Source organism: Miniopterus natalensis, chromosome X (assembly GCF_054644295.1).
Source record: "Miniopterus natalensis isolate mMinNat1 chromosome X, mMinNat1.hap1, whole genome shotgun sequence".
Lineage (NCBI taxonomy): Eukaryota > Metazoa > Chordata > Mammalia > Chiroptera > Miniopteridae > Miniopterus > Miniopterus natalensis.
In genome coordinates, this window is record NC_142103.1 from 97,218,422 (window position 1) to 97,238,800 (window position 20,379).

At 47.3% G+C, this 20,379-nt stretch overlaps 1 protein-coding gene across 5 annotated transcripts in view; it reads left to right on the forward strand.

Moving 5' to 3' along the window:
* PHKA2 (phosphorylase kinase regulatory subunit alpha 2) overlaps window positions 1-19,042 on the forward strand; it is a 65,717-nt gene extending 46,675 nt beyond the window's left edge. For 2 of the 5 annotated variants that reach the window (XM_087829479.1, XM_016199356.2), the window contains 15 exons: window positions 911-1,093; window positions 4,178-4,266; window positions 5,223-5,362; window positions 5,772-5,928; window positions 6,789-6,868; window positions 7,052-7,130; window positions 7,229-7,358; window positions 7,907-8,008; window positions 10,325-10,443; window positions 11,203-11,232; window positions 12,909-12,962; window positions 14,736-14,906; window positions 16,944-16,997; window positions 17,651-17,851; window positions 18,382-19,042. In XM_087829479.1, coding sequence (XP_087685605.1) covers window positions 911-1,093; window positions 4,178-4,266; window positions 5,223-5,362; window positions 5,772-5,928; window positions 6,789-6,868; window positions 7,052-7,130; window positions 7,229-7,358; window positions 7,907-8,008; window positions 10,325-10,443; window positions 11,203-11,232; window positions 12,909-12,962; window positions 14,736-14,906; window positions 16,944-16,997; window positions 17,651-17,851; window positions 18,382-18,552 — 1,760 coding nt within the window. In that variant the 3' untranslated portion in view covers window positions 18,553-19,042. The remainder of the gene's footprint in view (window positions 1-910; window positions 1,094-4,177; window positions 4,267-5,222; window positions 5,363-5,771; window positions 5,929-6,788; window positions 6,869-7,051; window positions 7,131-7,228; window positions 7,359-7,906; window positions 8,009-10,324; window positions 10,444-11,202; window positions 11,233-12,908; window positions 12,963-14,735; window positions 14,907-16,943; window positions 16,998-17,650; window positions 17,852-18,381) is intronic. The other 3 variants (XM_016199352.2, XM_016199353.2, XM_016199354.2) reach the window with 3 other exon arrangements.
* Window positions 19,043-20,379: the final 1,337 nt, after the last annotated feature.

The window sequence follows — 20,379 nt, forward strand, 5'->3', positions numbered from 1 at the left end:
TTTTAAAAAAGGCTTTGGAAACTTGTAGGCATTAAAACAAATAAAATGCCACTTTAAAAACCTAAACTATATAAGTGAGGCTTTTTTAATCCTAGAGGGCAAAGAGTTTCAGGAATGAGGACTTTTCACAAAATATTTTTTAAAGGGAGAAACACAGGGTTCGAATTTTCAAAAGAATGGTAGAATGATCTAGGTTTGGTTGGATATGAGTCCTGAAATGCTATGTGCAGTGGTGCCTCGGTTTTCGAATGTGATCCGTTCCGGAGCCCGTTCGGGTTCTGAAATGTTGGAAACCGAGGGATCCACAGCCGACAGCTGGGCCCCAGGACCTTGCCCTCAGCGGGAGCCGCAGGGATGTTTGGTTTATGAGGCGTGTTCGAAAACCGAAGCATTGCCTCCCGGGTTTACTGCGTTCATAAACTGAAATGTTCATCAACGGAGACGTTCGAAAACCGAGATGCCACTGTATATAACATTTCCCAAACTGAACAGGATTTAGGGTTGAAATGATCTGTTTTTTGCTTTCGGATAGTATTTGGGATTGGGGCTGGGGTTCCATAAGGCTTAGCTCACTCATGACAAATTCGAACAAAAGGATCAGATGTCAGCTGCCGGCCCTCAGATTGTTTTATACATTCAGTTCATGTTGGTATGCTGTGATATGAACACTATCTTGACCTGTATTTTCTTTTCCTAGGGTGAAATTTTCCCAAACAGTAGCTTTATAAACACATACATTATCTGCGTAAATCTCTTTACTCCCCAGGGGTGGGGTGGGGTGCAAATATCTATATCAAAATGTTGCCTTCCACTAAAGCGACTCAGTGCCATGTGCTATGCATAACCACTGCTATGCCTTTAGAGTGTTTCTACAGCTTGTTTTCCTTGGCTCCTTTGCTTGCCTCTCCAGTTACAGAAAGCCAGGACGAACTTGACCAGTACATCAACCACCTCCTGCAAAGCACATCCTTGAAGTGCTACCTGCCCCCTCTCCGTAAGAAGACTGCAGAAGACAGCCATGTCTTCAGTGCCATCCACTCCACTCGGGATATACTTTCTGTGATGGCAAAAGCAAAGGGTTTGGAAATTCCCTGTATGTTATTAACCCTTTTCTGCCTGTTAAAATAACTTTTCGTTTTTATCAAAGTAATACATGAGCATAATTGAAAAGTCAAAGGATCTGAAAAGACAACCAAATGCAGATGTTTCCTGCGTCTCCTCTCCCCTCACTGCCCCCAGGCCTCCTTGGAGACAACCGCATTCAACTCGCAGTTGCTTCTCCTGGCATTTCCATGTTTCCACATTTCTAAAATAATGTGTGTATACTGCTGTCTTTGGATGCATCGACTTTATTCAGTATCTGTTGACTTCCACTTACGTGGGGAAGATTTAGCTGTCTTAAATCACCACCCCTCTGCTTCACTTTCCCGAACCTGCCAATGTAGTTGTATTAACGCTTAGTTAAATCAGTACTCACTCTTTCTATTATTGTGTGTATGCAAATATTATTCCCAACTGAGCAACATAGTATACCATGATTATATTAGCTGCCCTATCTTTTAATTTGCCTTGCTTTGTTTTTATACCTTCCAGTGGCTTCTCAATACAAATTTCCACCAGGTCAGTCATATCCAGGAATTTCTCAGTCTCACTGCTTTTTTTAGAATCCAGAGTCTCTTCTATCTGGCTGATTGAGCCCTAGCCTGTTACATACTTGGGACTTCTCTCTACCGTAACCCTTGGGGTCTCCTTTGCTTATCTCTTCAGTTGGGTTCCCTGTTTCCTAAATCTGTCATGTTCCTCTTTCTCAATTTAATCCTTTGGTGGAGCACATTCTAGAATAGTTCCAGTAAGTTGAAAAAAAAATTATATAATGGAAGAGGGTATGGTGATGACAGCCCTCAACTTGTTTGTTTCTGAAGTTCACTGCCCCTTTGGCCTGGTTGCCCTCCACGTCCAGGATATAGATTTTATCCTGGGATCTCCCTTCACCATCACCTGGAGACTTCCTTGAGACTTCTTTGTCTCCTGTGTTGGCTCTCCTGTTTCTGTCTCAACTTTTCCTTTCTTAGCTTACTCTCTTATTTTGGTGGGGGACAACCAGTAGTTTCCTGAGAAACAGTGCACGGTGGGTGAAATTGTTGAGACTTTGAAAGTCTGAAAGTATCTACAAATACTTTATATCCATTTGAGAGTTTGGCTGGGTGTAGAATTCTAGATTGAAAATAAATTTTTATTCAGAATTTTAAAAGCATCGTTTCATTATCTTCTTTTATCAGTGTTGCTTTTAATAAACCTAAACTCATTCTGATTTTTGATCTTTCAAATATAAGCTGTTTTCTCTTTGAAAATTTTTAGGATCTTCTCTGTTCCCAGGTTCTGAAATTTCAGTGATGTGCCTTGATCTGGGCGTATTTTCCCCCACAGGAAAATACTCATTGGGCCTTTTCAATCTGGAAATTTATGTTTTTCAGCCCTGTAAAGTTTTTCTGAATAATTTCTTGACTCATTTCCTTTCCTACATTTTCTCTGTTCTCTCTTTCTGGTACTCTATGATTTCAGTGTTGACCTCCTGGAGAAGTCTTTATAGTTTCTCTTTTGTCTTCCATTTCTTTGTCTTTTGTTCTGTTCTGAGGGCAATTGCTTCAACTTTTTGTTCCACTTCCTCAATTGAGTTTTCTCACTTTTGTTATCGTGTTTTAAATATTTGTTCTCTGAATTGCATCAGTTCTTGTTTCATGCATACAATATAATTTCTTATTACTCTAAGAATGTTAATGACAGAGTTTTTGGTTTTGTTTGTTTTTTTTTACATTTTCTTCTCTCTAAATGGTTTCCATTTCCCCCAAGTCAATTTTTCTTGTTTGTTTTTGTTTCTATCTTCCACATTAGAGCCTTTCCTTCAGTGCAGGGTGCTCCTTAGTTATCTGCTCATGCATGAGAATCTCAAAGCGTGTAGGTGGGGCCTGTTGGGTTTATGGGTGTAGGCTGGGCACATTTCCCAGAGATATTGTGTTCTCCTCTTTGACAGGTAAGGATCTGATCCTTATTCCCCTGAAGAATATGCCCAGGCCTTCAGACATGCCAGTCAGCCCCCCACTCCAGGGACCCTCCCCTTTACCCTTCCCAAAAAGACCCTCTATTCTTCTGTGAGGGGGGACAAGGCAGTTGCCAAGCTGTGTGGAGTTGAGGAAGGCACCTAGGGAGCTTGCTGCTTCTCACACAGCAATTCTCCAGCCTTCCTTATTCTGGACCACACCCTGTGGACACCCCCCCCCCCCCGTCCCCCAGTTCCAGAGGTACATATGCAGCAAGCTCCTGAGACTTCTGAGGATCCTCTGATGTAAATCTGACTGGTTCTTGGTTTTTCCCATTGCAGACTTGGGCTTTGGTTGCCTAGTGTTGGCTAAATCAGTTATCTTTCATCCATCAGCTTTCCCACTCTAAAATGTTGTTACTATTATCTTCTCCCCTGCTTTATCTTATTCTTCAGGATTTGTCTTTTTTTAAACATATTTTTTCTGTAGTGTTAGTTGGGGTTTAAGGGGAAGTAAAATTAAAATGTATGTTTGATGCACTAGTGTAACCTGGAAGTCTATAGCTGCCTTTTAAATATGCTTCATCTTTACCTTGAAAACTTCCTATTTTCCCAAGATGATACGATATAGCCTGGAAGACACAGATGCTTAATGAACAAATATTGATAATGATAACATCCAAAGGTGGCTAAAAATAGAAGCCCTAATGCCCAGCAATGGCAAAGTGAAATGCATATTGGACAGGAAGCCTAGGCACCTAAATTATGAGAAGGCCAGTGACCTTGGACAAGTGGTCTACCCTCTCTGATCCTCAGTTTCCTCATCTGAAAGAAAAAGAGGTTGGGCTCAATCATTTCTAAGGCTCACACCAGTCCTAAAATGCTATGTAATTTTTTTCTGAATTCCAGGAGGGAAAAGTGAAATTTTACTCTTTAAAGCAAGATCCATGCCCTGCTCATGTGTTTCCAGCACATAATGTGGCTACATGATAAATTCTTGTTGAAGTTAATTAAACTAAAGAAGTAATCATTCCTTTAGTTGCTTTGTATTGAATAAGGAGTAACCACTGTACCTCTTTAAAGAAATATTTTCTCCTTTCTCCTGCTCAAAAGAATTCTCTTTGTTCTTTGCTTTTCCAGTTGTTCCCATGACTTTGCCAACTAAAGTTCTAAATACCCACCGTAAATCGCTGAATCTTGTTGATTCTCCTCAGCCACTCCTAAAACAGGTAAGATATTTACTCATTTTTTTAATAAGTGTAACATTCTTTGTTGCTGGCATAGCCTCAAGAAGTCTTTTAAATGGTTAAACTCAAAAGAAAGAGCGTATTTCCGTGTGAACCCACTCAGTCGTCTAGAATCTGCTTTGTGTCAGTCTGCACGCTGAGTTTGACGCAAACCTCTATGTCTGGCATGTAGGAAAAGTCCACTGACTTTTTGCCCACTCATCAGAATCTGTGTCACACTGGAGGAAATAAGCTAGCTCACTACCTAGCCCTGTCCTGTCTGCCAGCCAAGGCTGGGCTACTTGCAGACTGGGGTACAAAACCAGAAAAGTTTCCTCAGGGGAATAAATCTCAGGGTGTTCCCCACTGGGTCCCATAATGTTGTTTTATCCAGAAATCTCCCTTGATTTTCTCCCATGTGAATAGAAAGATTCAGTGTCTAAAATATTGAAGAATATTTTAACCTAAGCTCAATTTTAGGTTGTTTAAAACTGACATACTTTTTGCATTTGTTTTTGTTTTAAAATATATTTTATTGAAGTATAATGTTTATAGAAAAGTGTATAGAGTGTAAGTATACAGCTCAATGAATGATCACCTAGCCAACAGAGGCGAGTAAATGACCAACCACCCCTGGTACCCCTCCCAGTCGCTTCCACCCCTCCACTCCAAAGATAACTGCTAGCATAAATTCTAACACCAGGGGTTAGTTCTGTTTTTGAACTTGGTATAAATAAAACTCATATGTATTTTAACATGTTCAGTCCAGTCTCTTGCAAACATTGACTAACACAGTGAATCACTGATAAAAAATAGTAAAGCACATAAATAAAAAACTACAAAAGATTCACTGAAAACCTGGAGCACAGCCACAGAGTTCCAAGACCAGGTCGATGAGTCACTTCTGATCTGAAGGTTCGCATGCTCAGCTCTTCTCCCCCGCTTTTTGACTTTTGTAGGGCCAGACCCCTGAGGATGACTTCCAGTGGCCCAGAGACGACCATGGTGATGTGGACTGCGAGAAGCTGGTTGAGCAGCTGAAAGACTGTTCGAACCTACAGGACCAGGCAGACATTCTGTACATTCTGTATGTAATAAAGTAAGTTTCTGGTCTTTACTAGGCCAAGCTTCCCCCGATCTCCTTGATTCTGTCCCAGTCTTCTTGGCCTTCCAGCAATCTGGGGCATGACTCTATCACCCAAATTACCCAGGATCACTACAAACAAATCTCCATGCCTTTTTCTGCCTGCTCATGCTGGCCTCTCAGGATGAGGAGGCTGGTGAGGCCAAGATCTCACCGTTTCCTGAGGTTAGGCTTCTGTTTCAAGTGGACAGAGGGATGCTTTGGTAAGACTCAACCCAATCCTGAGACGGAGGCAGTGGGAGGGCCCCAGCACTTGGCAGAGGACTGGCGGTGTATTCCCCTCCCTGCCAAGTGAGTTCTGCTGCAAGAGAATCCAGCCTGCGAACATTCCTGGCCACACTTCTGGGGTTTTCTCTCTCAACAGGGGCCCCCGCTGGGACACAAATCTCTCAGGACAGCATGGGGTCACAGTTCAAAACCTCCTCAGTGAGCTCTACGGAAAAGCCGGCCTGAACCAAGAGTGGGGTTTGATTCGCTACATCTCTGGCCTGCTCAGGAAGAAAGTGGAGGTCCTGGCCGAGGTCAGAGCCACTGAGCTGGCTGTCCGTCTGTCTTTTCTAGCCCCATGCCCTCTTCTTGTTATGAAAACTGGAGACAAGCACCTCTTATTTGTGAAGAAAACCAGTTATTTAATTTATAGGTGGAGCTGGTCCTCCTTTCCTGACCTCCCACTGCTCTTGGAAGGCGAGCAGAAAAAATGAAAATGAAGTTGATTAGTTTTGTTCCTTCTTAGCTGCAGCAAATGGTTTACCAAGAAATAAAATGAAAACTCTCTGTGGCCTGGCACCCTCTTAAACAGAGCTCTCTCATTTCTGTACATCCACAGTATAATCATCATTAATATTTTTAACCCAATGGCCCTGCAAAATCGAGAACCGCTTTCTAAGACATTAGAGTTCAGTGATATGGTAAGGGGATGGTATTTATTATATGTGAATAATGGGGAAACTGAAAATTTAGGATTTTAATATGGTTATTAACCCTTAGCATTGGTGTCTTAGGACTCACGATTGCCCATCCCCTTTGTGGTATATCAGGGAATCCACTGTGTTTGTTGCAGTGGATGGGCATTAAATACCCACTAACAGGCCCTGCAGAGCCAGGCCTGGAGCCACATGTTGAGAGCACAAAGATCATAGGGATGCAGCCCTGCCTGGGTTGCTCAGATTTTTCAAATAAATGGTAACATGGGTCATAAAGATTGTAAAGGTAAACTTATGACCTTATTGTCGGTACCCTTCCCCTTTGACTTTGCTCATCTCCTCCTCTCCCCCTCTCCCTCTCTCCCCCCTCCCCCTCTCTCCCTTTCCCTCCCCCTCTCCCCCTCTCTCCTTCTCCCACTCCCTCCTTCTCTCCCTCATGCTTTCCCCTAAATGAGTAGGCCTGCACGGACCTGCTGTCACACCAGACGCAGCTCACAGTGGGCCTGCCACCAGAGCCCCGGGAGAAGATCATCTCTGCGTAAGTGCTCACCCGGGGGCCTCAGGGTGGTGGGGGCCCTGGAGAAAACATCAGTGCCATCCACCGTTCAAGAAGAGGGTCTCTCGGGAGCTTCCAGCAGGAAAATAAGGATCTTCCGCAGAGGGCGAGGAGACACCTCTTAGGTATCTCTCATGGCGCTTGTGTCTTGATATCCCTTCCTAGGCCCCTTCCCCCGGAGGAGCTCACAAAGCTCATCTACGAGGCCAGCGGGCAGGACATTAGTATCGCCGTCCTCACACAGGTCAGCTGGCGGGGAGAGGCAGGGCTGCGGCCTTCCGCAGGCTGCAGGGGCCTCCGCCTGCCCCGCTCTCTGAAACGCCGTCTCCGTGTGTCTGCCAGGAGATTGTGGTCTACTTGGCCATGTACGTCAGGGCGCAGCCCAGCCTCTTCGTGGAGATGCTCAGGCTCCGGATCGGACTGATCATCCAGGTGATGGCCACGGAGCTGGCGCGGAGCCTGAACTGTTCAGGTGCGAAGCGTGGTCGGCCCCAGGGGCCCCCCCAAGCGCTCTGGAACCCCGGCTTCTGTGCCTGTGCACGTGCTCCTGCGTCACCTGCTTCTCTAGTTTAGATGCACCTTCCAGCCGGGCCATCCGGCACAGGCAGTTGAATTTCCTATGTCAGGGAATGAGGCCTCAGAATCTTCTGCCTCGCTCCTGACATCTCAGTTCCTTACTGCAGCTACTTGCGATGAGGGCATCGCCTATTTAGTAACACCCCTGCTGGGAGAAATCCTAACAACTGAAATATGTAAATCAACTGCAAGCCGCATCCTAATATCAGGATCATTACAGGGTGGAAAATATGCGTCTGAGAGTTAAGAAAATACACAACTTAAACAGTAGCATTTAGAATCACCAAGGATCAGTACATGTCAGCCCTGAAGCAGTGGGGAGGTAATCCTGAGCAGGGAGACCTGCCACAGCTTCCTTTGTCACCACCCCCAAGGCCCACCCAACTCTACCTTCACCTGCCAGCAGCCTTGTGTCTGGGACACTTACAAGATGCTTGTTTTTAGGAGAAGAAGCTTCTGAAAGTTTGATGAACCTCAGCCCTTTTGATATGAAAAACCTCCTGCACCATATTCTAAGTGGAAAGGAATTTGGCGTTGAAAGAAGCAGTAAGTAAATGCTCATTTTACCGCTGTGGGGAGGGGAGCAGAGAGGCCCCAATTGAGGCATCCAGTGTCGCCTGAAGCTGCTTCATTTATATACAAATCAACATCAGTAATTGCTATTTGGAGCATAATGTATGAGGGTAAGGTTCCTACTTTACCGAGACAGACAGAGTCCCAGAGGCAAGGTTCCAGCTTGTTGGGCTTTGTGACCCCTTGTAGGCTTGCTGGGACAGCTGTGGTCCCACGTGGGTGTTGTGAGCACACCTCTGCACCTTGGCCTGCCACCTTCCTCCTTCTGCCAGGTCCAGGTACTGTCGCTGTGCACATGTGGGGGGGGGGGGGGGCGGTTGAGGTAACCAGAGTGTCAGGACGAAAGGCTGTCTTTTCTGAACACCTGAGTGCCCCACCTTTGGTTTGGACAGAAGTGTCCTCAACCAGACCCCAGTTTCCTTTATGGGGCCAGGAGAAGAGCCCTCTGCAACATCACAATACCTTCCTGCTGAGTGAGTTTGCTTTGTCCCTGGGTAGCCCGTTCAGTTTTTATCTGTACCAGCACCCTATTTGCAGTGTTAGGAAATATAATCACCCAAGTCCTGGTGGAATACTGCTCTCAAATGCTCTCTAATCATAATTGAAGCAATTACCATTTCTCATCATAATACAGCAAAATGATTTGTAGACACATTTTTGCATTTATTTAATCAAGCCAAAGAAATGGAGTTTGGGCTGTCATTCTTTTTATTTAATAAGAAGGACATTGGGTACTTCATATTTTTCCCTAGAGTGTGGGCCAGCCGACTAACAAAGATGGCATGGTACCATCAGATGGGTTTTGGTGGTTTTTCTCCTTTCCTGAAGGAGGTGTGCTCGAGATCCTTTTCCAAAAGTAATTTTCAGTTCTTTCAAGTGCCCAATCCTTGAAATGTAAATATATAAAATAGATATTTAATGTGTTCTGCTCATGAAAATAATATACATGCTTTGACACAGATAACTACTAAAATTTTATCAGATATAAAGCTATAGATGCTTATAAAACTAGGAACAGAGCAATGTCACTTGAAAGCCATAAATATGTCTAATCGCAAGCAAGGCCAGAAGAGGTCCTGTCTTTTGACATATAACATCATTTGTTAATTGTCTTTTGCAATTGTTCAATTTTATAAATTAAGAAACTTGAATAGCCTTAGAATTTTGATTAAATCCTGAGATGTCTGAGATAAATATTACCAGCTAATGCTCACCCCATACAGGCCCCACTGTTGCCTCCCAGACCCTTTTGACTTCTTTCCTGGTGTCCCTCCTCCCTCTCAAGCTAATTATGATTTTCTTTGTGAGTTCCTCCCTCTCTGCTGTGCTTTAAATGTTGGTGCCCCTGGCTCCTTATTTGTCTCTATTCCCCTGGACAGTGTCCTCCACTGCGAGGCCTCAGGGGTAAGTTTGTTGTAGGGAAGGCGGGGCATGCAGGGAATGCTCCCTAAGGAAGTGACCTTTCAACTGGGCCTGCAGGAGAGGCTGTGCTGGGCAGTGAGGAGCAGGTAGGACTGGAGGGAGCAGCAAGTGCAAATGCCCAGCACCTTATGGACGACCTGGAGTGGAAAGCTAAGAGGAGCAGGTGGAGTTCAAGACTATAGGGCTTTGTGTGCTGCTGGGAGGATTGATTGGGTCGTATCCTGAAGACAGAGCTAAGCCTGGAAGGATTCTGAGTGGGCAGTGACATGATCACACTTGCCTTTTGGAGTGATCACTGTGACCACAGCGTGGAGAACCAGTGAGTAGGGGGCAGGGCTGCCGACAGGTATAAGTCCTGCGGCTGCTGCAGCAGGTTGGGAGTGAGATGATGGAGGCCTCCTGCCCCTTCTGGGATGGCCGCAATGCCCTGACCCTCGGGCATCCACATCTCTGCCTCTAGCCCTTGGTCGGCTTGTTCTCCTAGGACTTCCCACTCCAGCCCCAAGGCCCTTAATTGAGTGGTCTGTTTTCTACAAGGAAGGTGTGCTTTCGGAGAAGTGAAGAAGTTATTTTTTTAAATATCCAATTCACGATAGAATTTTATGACCTCCCAGTGTTTTCTGCATGCTCCTTGAGCGATGTTCACTCTCATCTATTCTCTCAAACACATACTGAGCCCAGGCTGTATAGTAGGTATGGTTCCGGGTGCTGGAAACAACACTGACCAGGGCAGATGAGGCCTCCCCTAATGGAGTTTATGATCCAGGTGGGGAGAGAGATGCGGATAAAAATAAGCACATCGCATGTATTCCTTACTCAGGGTGAACGCTATATAGTTTCTAAGAACCCCGTGTGTCTCCCCTCCAGTGCGACCTATCCATTCCTCTACATCCAGCCCTGCCATCTCCATCCACGAGGTAGGACACACTGGAGTCACCAAAACCGAGAGGAGTGGCATTAACAGGCTGAGAAGTGAGATGAAACAGGTAAGAAGACCTCTCAGTGGCAACGGTGCCAGGAGACAAGTGGTTTTCCTACCCGGGCTCACCTCAGAAAGTGGCAGAAACCCAGGGCATGCAGGGCATGGCCTGCTCTTTGTAGAGAATGTGAGATCCCTTCTGTCCTGGAATCAGCACACCCCGTACCCAGATACCCCAGAGCTGCCTGCACGTGCTCAACCTTAACTTGAACGCGTTGTGTAGACATTACAGAAAATGCCCTTCCCCTTGTTTGCCTCTGTTGCCCAGAACCGCTCTTTTGAGTGTGCCACGGCCATTTAAAATGTAGAGTCACGCAAAAAGTAACCACATCATCTCTCCATCAGATGTGCCCTTCAAATGAAATAACCAGAGGAATCTAGAAACGGAATGGAATGCTCATGATACCTGTATTTTCCACCAGCCACAAATGTCTCTTTTCTTTGTTCACCTTTATTTAATTCACAATAAACTCCTTGTGAACTCACCCCACAAGACTACAGGTCAAAAGCTTTTTAGTCCTAATGTTCTGGTACTGTGCTAGGACTTGCCCATGACCTACAGTAGGAAATAGTTACCTTCTGACCATGAAATGTGCTCAGATTCTCTTCTCCATTTCAAATGATGACCCACGAGATCCGGGAGACAGTAACGGGTCACAACCTGCACTTGAGCCAGTGCTTCCCTGGGTTGTCTAGAGGGTGATGGGAGTAGCAGGGCACCTCTGATTCGAAACTGATTTATTTCCTGATGTATTTTTACTTTCAGATGACTAGGCGATTTAGTACCGACGGACAGGTGAAACATCTTTGTTTTGTTTCGCCCTTTACCGTGCTTGCCTCATGTTCTTTCTGGCTTAAATGTGGAAAGCGAGGCTGTGAATACAGAGTCTGAATGTTCGGAGGACGGTTCTGCCCATGAAACAGGCTTGGGTGGAGGCGACTCCACAGCTGTGGCAGGCAGCCCCGGGAGCAGGCAGAGTGCTGGACTTGAAAGCAGGAGAAATAGCTTTAGCCAGGCCTTTAAACAAAATCCATTTATTAAACTCTTGGGTTTTATAGGGTACTGTGTGAAAGAGATGGTCCCAGGCTTTGCCTCAGTGGGAGTTTCTGTTAAAAAAAAAAAAAGGGAGGGGGAAATAAAAAGTAAAATGTGGTCATTGGCTATATCAGTAGAAACCTGGATGGTTTACTCAGTGGTTAGAGCGTCAGCCCTCGAACTAAAGGGTCCTGGATTCAGTTCCAGCCACGGGCACATACCTTGGTTGCAGGCTCGACCCCCAGTCAGGGCGAGTGCAGGAGGCAACCAATCGATGTGTCTCTCTCACGTCGATGTTTTTCTCTCTCTCCCACTCTCTCTGGAAAAAAAAAAAAAAAAGCAATGGAAAAACTGTCCTTGGGAGAGGATAATAAAAAAGAAGAAAGAAAGTATACCACTATTCCTAACCCTGGAAGGAAAAAATGGAAGGATACTGTTCTTTTATATCACCTTGTTCCATGTTTCCTCCTCCTTCCTCCAGAAAATTGGAGTCATGTTCCTAATGATTTAATGTCTCCATGACTGAGAGAGTGTAGAGGAATCATATGATATCATGCAGGCTCTCTGTGTTGTCCCAGGGTAAGTAAGACACATGTGCTCTCTCATTCAAATTTATGTTTTCCAAGTAAGGAACGGACTTTCCAAAACATGTTCCTTTGCCAGCCACTCGGTGGCACTGTCCCTCTGGTTAATCACATCCCCATGGCACCTTCCCTAGAATATGGGTTGTTTCTTCTGTCTTCATTTAATGTTGTCCTTGCCTATTTTGGGGACAAAATGATCACCTTTCTTCTTTGATGGCTTCAGTACAGTTAGCCAAGTACAAGTTTTCTACTTGGCCACTTCCATCAAAGAAACATCTTCTCTATACGAAATTTAATAGATGCCATGGCATTTGAAATTTCTGTCCACTTTCGCAAGAACACCAAGCATGGGTGCACATGTGTATGACAGGCACTATTAAGGGTACAGTCTAGATTTTTAGATGAGGAAATACTTATTTGGCCAAAGGTCATCGTTCTGATCTTATTCATTCATTTAACAAATATCTATTGAATGCCAGTAGGTGCCAGATGCTAAATACTGGTTGTGGATATCATGTTGCTCTCTGTAGATTTTCACAGAGAATCTATCTAAAAGATTGGCATTTCATGGCCGTGACTTTGGAAAATAAATCGATTCTTCACTTGATGAGGAACGCTCCGCATCTGACTGGCATGTAGTACCGTTCCATACTGAGAGAAAGAGCGTTTCCCGGGCTCGCTGCCGGAGCCCAGAACTCTGCCTGCCTGGTCCCTGGGGCTGTTTGCCTGGCTGCTGAGTGTCCTCTGCACTTCTTTCTGCAGGTGTTTTCCACACTCTTCTGTGTTCCTCCTCTCTGCTTGCGTCCTTTGGTGTCACTGCACATGACTGAATGGACTCTCTTTGTCTTGTAGCTCTTTTCTGTGAGCCAGGCCGCACCCAGCAGTTCGCATTGCTCCAAGTCTATGGTAAACCATGCACCCCAACCCTTGTCCCACCGCTGCGCCTCCTTGTTTGTGGTGTCTCAGTCCTCTTGTAGCCCTTCTCATGCTCCTACTTCACCCCAAATTCCTGAAGATCTGAACAGCTCTAAGTGTTTTCATTTGACTGTCTTTATGAGGTGAATCTAGAAAGAAAGCTGAGAAGTTCTTGAACTGAGCCTTTTCTGTCCAGGAGCTTCTGGAACCTCTGGGGCAGTGGTTCTGGGCCTCTCGCTGGAGCTCTAGTGGTGAACCATTGCCTGCAGGTGCTCATGGGCACTGTGCACCCATAATGCCCAGCTTGGCATGAGGCCTCAGACAAAGTGGGGGACAAGGAAGTGTTGGAATCACTGAGGCAAGTCTGAATCTTTGTCCTGAAATGAAAAGGAGGAAACCAGCTGAGTCATTGATGAGTGCGGCTGTAATTACTTTTATTTGTATCTAATTGTTGCCGTATTTAAATGGCAATAATGAGCCCAATGGAATAACCCAGCCTAACAGCCTTTTCAAAAATAAGACCCGCTGAAGTCAAAATGAGTCCACAGAGAATACTCCTGCCTCGTGCCCTGGTAGCGTGCTTAACATTCGGATTTCATTTTCAAGCCTTTCCGCTTAATGTTGTGCACTGAGAAGTGAAAGTGCCCGATAGTCCAAAACAAAGGTAATGTGTAAGGATGTGGGTTATCCCTTCCTGGCCCGGAGACCATGCACTTAGGACCCATCCACGGGAATAGGCAGGCCCAGAGCCTTGCTGCGGGGAGGGAGCACGGGATGGCTTCACCCCATCTGTTGCTGGGGGGTCCCCCACATTCAGGCCTGGTCTCAGAACAGAACTGCTGGCCCTACCCCAGCGCATCCCTGGAGGAGGCCACAGTAAGTCCAGCCTGAGGCAAGGAGGTGGGCAGGAGATGACGTCTCTCCCTCTGCTTCTGCAAAGCGTGTGTTCCTGGAGCAGAGGCAGCCATCGCCCCAAATTAGGATAAAGCCCTGTGCTGAGTACAGGCAGAGCAGAGAGCAGATGGAAAAGGCCAAGTGCATATACCATACTCCGAGGTCCTCACTACTAAATGGGGATCCCCAGCCTTTTCTTTTTGTTTTTGGCTCCAGAGCCTCCCCCAATGGCCCAACCCCCACCCCATGTTATGTGTTGCATTCTCTGTGGCACGTGCAGTATGGAGAGGTGACTGCCACTTCTGGGGCATTGCAGAAGTGGACACTTTGGCATTTGTCTCCCTGGGTTGCAGTGTCTCTGGGGTACTCGCCTGCTCCGAGAGCCCGGTGACTCTGGGCACTGTAGCAGCAATGCCAGAGGCCTTGGCAGTGACCACTGCCCCACATGGGCATTTACCACCAGCCGGGCGTTCTCTTGGGGTTTTCTGTATCTTCATTCAGTGAGTGCTGCCAGACAGTCTGATAAGGTCAAAACCTCGAGCCAGTGTCAGGGTCAGGGATTGCCGCAGCTGGTGCTGAGCTGGGTTCACAGCTGACCCCAGAGCCTGCACTCCCACCTGCTTGGCCTCACTGTCAGGTTGGGGTTCTTGCTGCTGCGTTATCTTGTGGGGCTGGACACAGTGCACCAAACAAGTTCAGGAACCAAACCAGTACAGGAAAGAGTTAATCCAGCTTCAAGGACCAGTCAGGCTCCAACCAAGGAAGCACATTCCTCTCTGGGCAGGTGGTGATCTGGTGTTTTGCCTGGTTCACTGAGCTATGCTGCAGCACGGACTGTGAGGTTTCTGAAGGCCATGCACTGTCTTGCAGAGGTCCAGCACCCCGTCCTCGCCCACCGGCACGTCGTCGTCAGACTCAGGCGGGCATCACATTGGCTGGGGGGAGCGGCAGGGCCAGTGGCTGCGCAGGAGACGGCTGGACGGCGCCATCAACCGGGTGCCTGTGGGATTCTACCAGAAGGTGTGGAAGATCCTTCAGAAGGTGAGCTTGGCCACTGTACTGAATTCTGCAGGCCCTGGGGCTGGGGAACACACAGTCCCAGGGAAATGAACTGAGCCTGCTCCCCACCCTATTCCCTTTGTGAAATATGGTGCAATCTACTGGTGTGATCAAGTAGCATGTGGTTGCAGAACAAGAGAACACACAGCCCCTGACCTTGGGTAGCTCACAGCCTAGAACGGGCTTTCTCTACCTTGGCACTGCTGACATTGGGGGCTGGGGAATTCTTTTTTGTTGGGGCTTTTCTGTGCATTGTGGAATATTAACCAACATCCCTGGCCCCCACTCACTAGATGCCAATAGCACTTCCTCCCCCAGTTCTGACAACCAAAAATGTCTCCAGACATTGCCAAGTGTTCCCTGGGCAGCAAATCACGCCTGGTTAAGTACTGCTGGCTGGAACCGCAGCAAGGTAGATGAGGTGACAGCCCAGGTTGTATGTGACCACCTTTGACATATTAGGAACATAGAAAAGTCAGAAGATAGATAAGAACCAGAGAAGGCAGGGAACGCTTTGGATGAAAACACCATGACATAGATTACCCAGAACTGCCCCATCCCTTAGCCTCCTGCACGATCAGACAGACATGGCATCCATGCCATTCAGCGACAGAATCTAGCAGTTCCCATCTGCAGGGCACCACGTCGGGTCCTGAGGGCTTCTAGGCTGACTCCAGGGGGTGGAGGGAGGTAGAAGAGGATAAAGGGGGGATAAATGGTGATACATAGAAGCTTTTAACTGAGGACGATCCCCCCTTCCCTCTGGCAAGCACCATACTGTTATCTGTGTCCAAGAGTCTTGCTTTGCTTAATCCCTTCACCCTTCTCACCCAGCCCCCAGCCCCTCCCCTCTGACGGCTCTGAGTCTGTTTTCTATATCCATGAGTCTGTCTCCACTTTCTTGTTAATTAGATTCCACATATAAGTGAAATATTTTATTAACCAATGTCACCCCAATAAATTTAATTAATTAATAAATACTAAAGCTTATGTGGCAAACCAGGAACAATGGGCATGACCAATTTTTCCCTAAGCTATTTTTGTTAGCTCATTTCAAGTAGGAGAGGAGAGGAAAGTCATCCCAAGCAAGCGCGTACAACAGCCCCTTCCCAAAGCCACTGTCCCGCTCAGCTGTGCTATTTCTGTGGACCCTTAGGGAGCCTTTGGCCTCTGTGTGTGAGGATGGAGGTCTTCCTCACCGAGCTGGGCATGGGGAGGTCAGAGCAGTCCCTGTCCTCATGCAGCTGGTCTTCTGGTCCCCACGTGGGATCAGAGCCCTCAGAGCCCACAAAGGCCTCTAGTTCTCCATTCTCTGCCTCTTGTCAGGAGGCATGAGTGTTTGCAGCCGCTCTGTCCTCAGCCCTCTGGGACAGCGGTGGGCAGCTGCTGCCAGCCAGGACACTGGGATTTAGAAGGCGGCCAATTAGATTAGAACAAACTGTTCCTAGAAAATCTGCCCACTCTTCCTAGGGCATCATCCGGACTTCCACTGGCTCAATACCAAGACACTTTTATTATGAAAAAGCATTTTGTATTGAGTTGGCGCTTGATATTTATATACATGGGTGTGCGTGTGCGTGTCTGTGCATGTGCTCAAGTTTTTTGTGATTGCTGCTTATTATAGAAATCTCAAAAATAGATGCCTCACAAAGGCACAGAAGTATCACTTCGCCAGCAGGAGCCATGAAAGTCTCCCTTTATATGGCACCAGTGGGGGCTTCTCAGGCAAGTGAATGCGGAGCTTCCACAGAGGAGGACCCGGCAGCTCCTGGGGCATTGTTCGTGCGAGATCTGAAACATGCCTGCTGGTTCCCTACAATTGTTCCACCAAAAACATAGCCTGTGGGCAGCAAGAACAGCTCTCTAAAAATAAATGACAGTCTGGTGTGTTCCAGCCCTCACGCAGGCTTCCAGGGCAGGGCAACTTGAGTGTGTGCGCATGTGCGTGTGCACGTGTGCACACCTATCAATCACGCTCTGGACTCCGACTGAAATGTGATGTGTGTGTTCTTCCCACAGTGCCATGGTCTGTCCATCGATGGTTATGTGCTCCCATCCTCAACCACACGAGAGGTATGATGGGAAAAACCCAAACACCGGCCTACCATTTCCACCAAGTGCTATGTTTCACGGGCTCTGACCACTGATGCCTCGTTCAAGCTTCTTGCACACATAGGCAGGCCATCACACTTATTAGCACCACCTTTTCTCCTTCCTCTCAGAAACAACATTTCTGACTGTCACGGTCTTTAGATTTGAAACCCTATTAAGAGAAAAGAGCAAAGCCACATGCCACACTCATCTGACCCATGTGCAACCTCCTCTGACCCGTCTCTCTGCTGAGAGCAGTTGTCTTCCCTGGTTTCTTTTCCCCTACTCATTCTTTTAAAAACGGATTTTTTAGTTTTTACCCTGCCCAAGGCAGCATGCCATGTGCTGCAAGAATTATGATGAAGAATGAGAAATATGAAATGATCCCTGCCCCTGGGAAGTCAAAGTCCAGTGGGTTAGGTAAACAAAGCTAGGACAAGGCCAACTGCCTCCTCCCAGAGCAGAGCTTCGGCATCCTGCTCCAGAGGGTTCCTGCAGGCAGAACTAGGACAGTGGCCAAAAAGGAGGCAGCATTTGAGCTGAGCCCCAGACCCAGTGGGTGCTGTGGTTAATGTTGGTGACAGGCTGTGCCTGTCCTGGCTCACTCCTCACCCCTTGGAGGGTCCCTTTGGCAGATGACTCCACAGGAGATCAAGTTTGCTGTCCACGTTGAGTCGGTGCTGAACCGTGTGCCCCAGCCCGAGTACCGGCAGCTGCTGGTGGAAGCCATCATGGTGCTGACACTGCTCTCAGACACGGAGATGAACAGCATCGGGGGCATCATCCACGTGGACCAGATCGTGCAGATGGCCAACCAGCTGTTCTTGCAGGACCAGGTGGGTGTGCCCAGGCCTGCCCAGTCACCCCACAGCTAAGGTGGAGACAGAGGAAGGGTGGCTAGTTTGGCTGGGATTTATCAAGGCTGAAGATTCTTAGTCCAATAGGAAAGAATGTTCTCAAACAAAGAAAATGTCATCATAGATGGTGAAATATGTCAACCATCTGGTTAGAAAATGGCACAGTGGCCACTTGGGAAATCTAAAGACCTTTAAAGATAGACAGGCTCTTTTCAGCATAGGTTTTAGTGCAAACACCATCCTTGCTCGTATATGGCCCTGGGTAGACAAAACCACTTATTGTGCATTAGGAGAAGCCATCCTCTCGTTAGAGTCAAGGATGCCCTATAAACCGGGGCATGTGGAAACCCAGTGCAGTGCCCAGAGCAGAGGCCCACATCCTCCCTGGGTGCTGTAGGTTCTTCCCCAGACCCGGAGCTCCATGGGCTGTGGGCCTGCAGCACACAGACTCATCACAGGGCTGCAAGAGCAAACTGTGCTCATTCTTTCCTCTGCCTTTCCCTCTGCAGATGTCGATTGGCGCCATGGACACCCTGGAGAAAGACCAAGCCACAGGCATTTGCCACTTCTTTTATGACAGTGCTCCAAGTGGGGCTTATGGGACAATGACCTACCTAATGAAGGCAGTGGCTTCTCATTTGCAGGAATTGCTACCCAATTCAGGCTGCCAGATGCAATAGGCGCTCTGAGTCTGTCACTTGTCCCCTAGCTTCATTGGGAACTTTCTTCTGTTGCCCAAGATCCCCTCTGCTGTCACAAAAGCATGTCCCATAAGAAACACTGGCAGGGCGGAGATGGCAGTGATCTGAAACCTGTATGTCCAAGACAAAGAAAGAGCTGAGGAATCCTGTGCCCCCAAGGAGTGGCATAGGATCATTGTCTAGATCCATTTTGCTGGAACGTTTTATAATAGCATCTGGTCTTCTGGAGCCTGAGGAGGAATTGGAAACTGGTCTCTTTTGAGTGCAGTGTGAACTAAAAAGACAGCTTAAATTGGCTCTCATAGAGAGTTACCGAAATAGGTTTGGTGAGCTAAAGCACGTCTTAAAGATCCTTCCAGTAGCAATAGCTAGACAGGCAGACCTTGACAAAGAGAACATCATAACAGGATGTAGTCTGTCTGGGGACCAAACTATTTACCAAATAGAACAACTCTATCTTTCTGGGGAAGTTTGTTTTTCTTGTGGCTTTCTTTCTTTCTTGACCTCTTGTTTTATTGGCATAGCTGCCTTCATTCATTTTTGGCTCATGGTCTTCAAGGATTTTATCCTGACTGCCCATGAGTTCGGGGCTTCTCCTGCCTTCTGAAAAATCCCACATTTTCCAGAATCTAGCAAAACAAAAAATTATGGCAGGGGAGGAGCGAACTGTGCTTATAGGTGGGCCAGCTATTGTTTTGAGGCTCATGGGAACAGGAAGTCCCTCTGGAAGGCCTATGCCCCCCACCCCCTCGCTCTCCATCCCCGGCTGTACCTCCCCTTTGCTCTGAGGAAGCCAGGTGATGGGTATGCAGTACCAGACGCCATGGAAGTTGGTGGTGGTGTGCTCCCTCCAAAGCAATGCTTCCCTCTTATGATAAAGCCAGGCTGGGGGCTGGGGACTCGAGCCCTTCCCATCTTATTACTCTCCGGTAGGTGTGGTTTGTGGTCTTGATATTAGAGGAGCCAGGACAAATCCTGACTGGACAGGGCCTCGTCAACCTTTTGCCAATGTCCTGGGGGATGGAGTTTCTCTCCAGGCATTGTCTTCGGGGTTGGGGTGGGGACAACAGGCAAACAGTTTCTATAAATAATGGACTTAAAAGGACAGTCAACTGGTGGCCACATGGTGAGCTCTGGCTGGTTAAGTGTGATGGGTTGGATTTGCAATAACTCTGACTCTGAAATGGGGATGTGGTCATCAGATCTTTGCTTGGAAGTTTAAGTGACCGTGGAGAAAGCCAATGCTTTAGCTGCTTTGAGGGGACATCGCTGTGCCTGACACCCCTCAGAGTCAAGATGCAGTACTGACAGTTCTGGAAGGAGAAGGAAGTTCCTGACACTCCCTGCTGAAGAGCCTCTCCTCAGTTCCAGCCAGATACTTTGCAGTCGCCCCTGGGAAAGACCATCCAGAGCACAAGTCCAGGTATACCTGCCTGGACTCAGTGGTATACAGGCACTGTCCATTTCTTCAAAGGCACAGAACTTTCCCGTATGAGGTACAGAGTAGTTACTGAAGGAAAAGGCCCCAGAAGCTCTCAGCTTCTGCTCCCATGGACGTCCACGGTCACCGCTCCTCCTTCCTTCACCTTTCTCCCCCCCTGCCTCCCGCCCCCACCTTTCATGTCAGTATGTAAAACCATTCTCCTCAGATTACTAGATCCTTCCATCATTGATCAGCATGTGTTGATGATGTGGGAGTGTGCCGGTGTGGGAACACAAAGAGAAATGAGACGTGACCCAAGGAAGGCTGGTGTGAAAAGATGACCATGCTTTAGTGTGGTGTGGCCAGTGTTTGGAGAGTCAGAT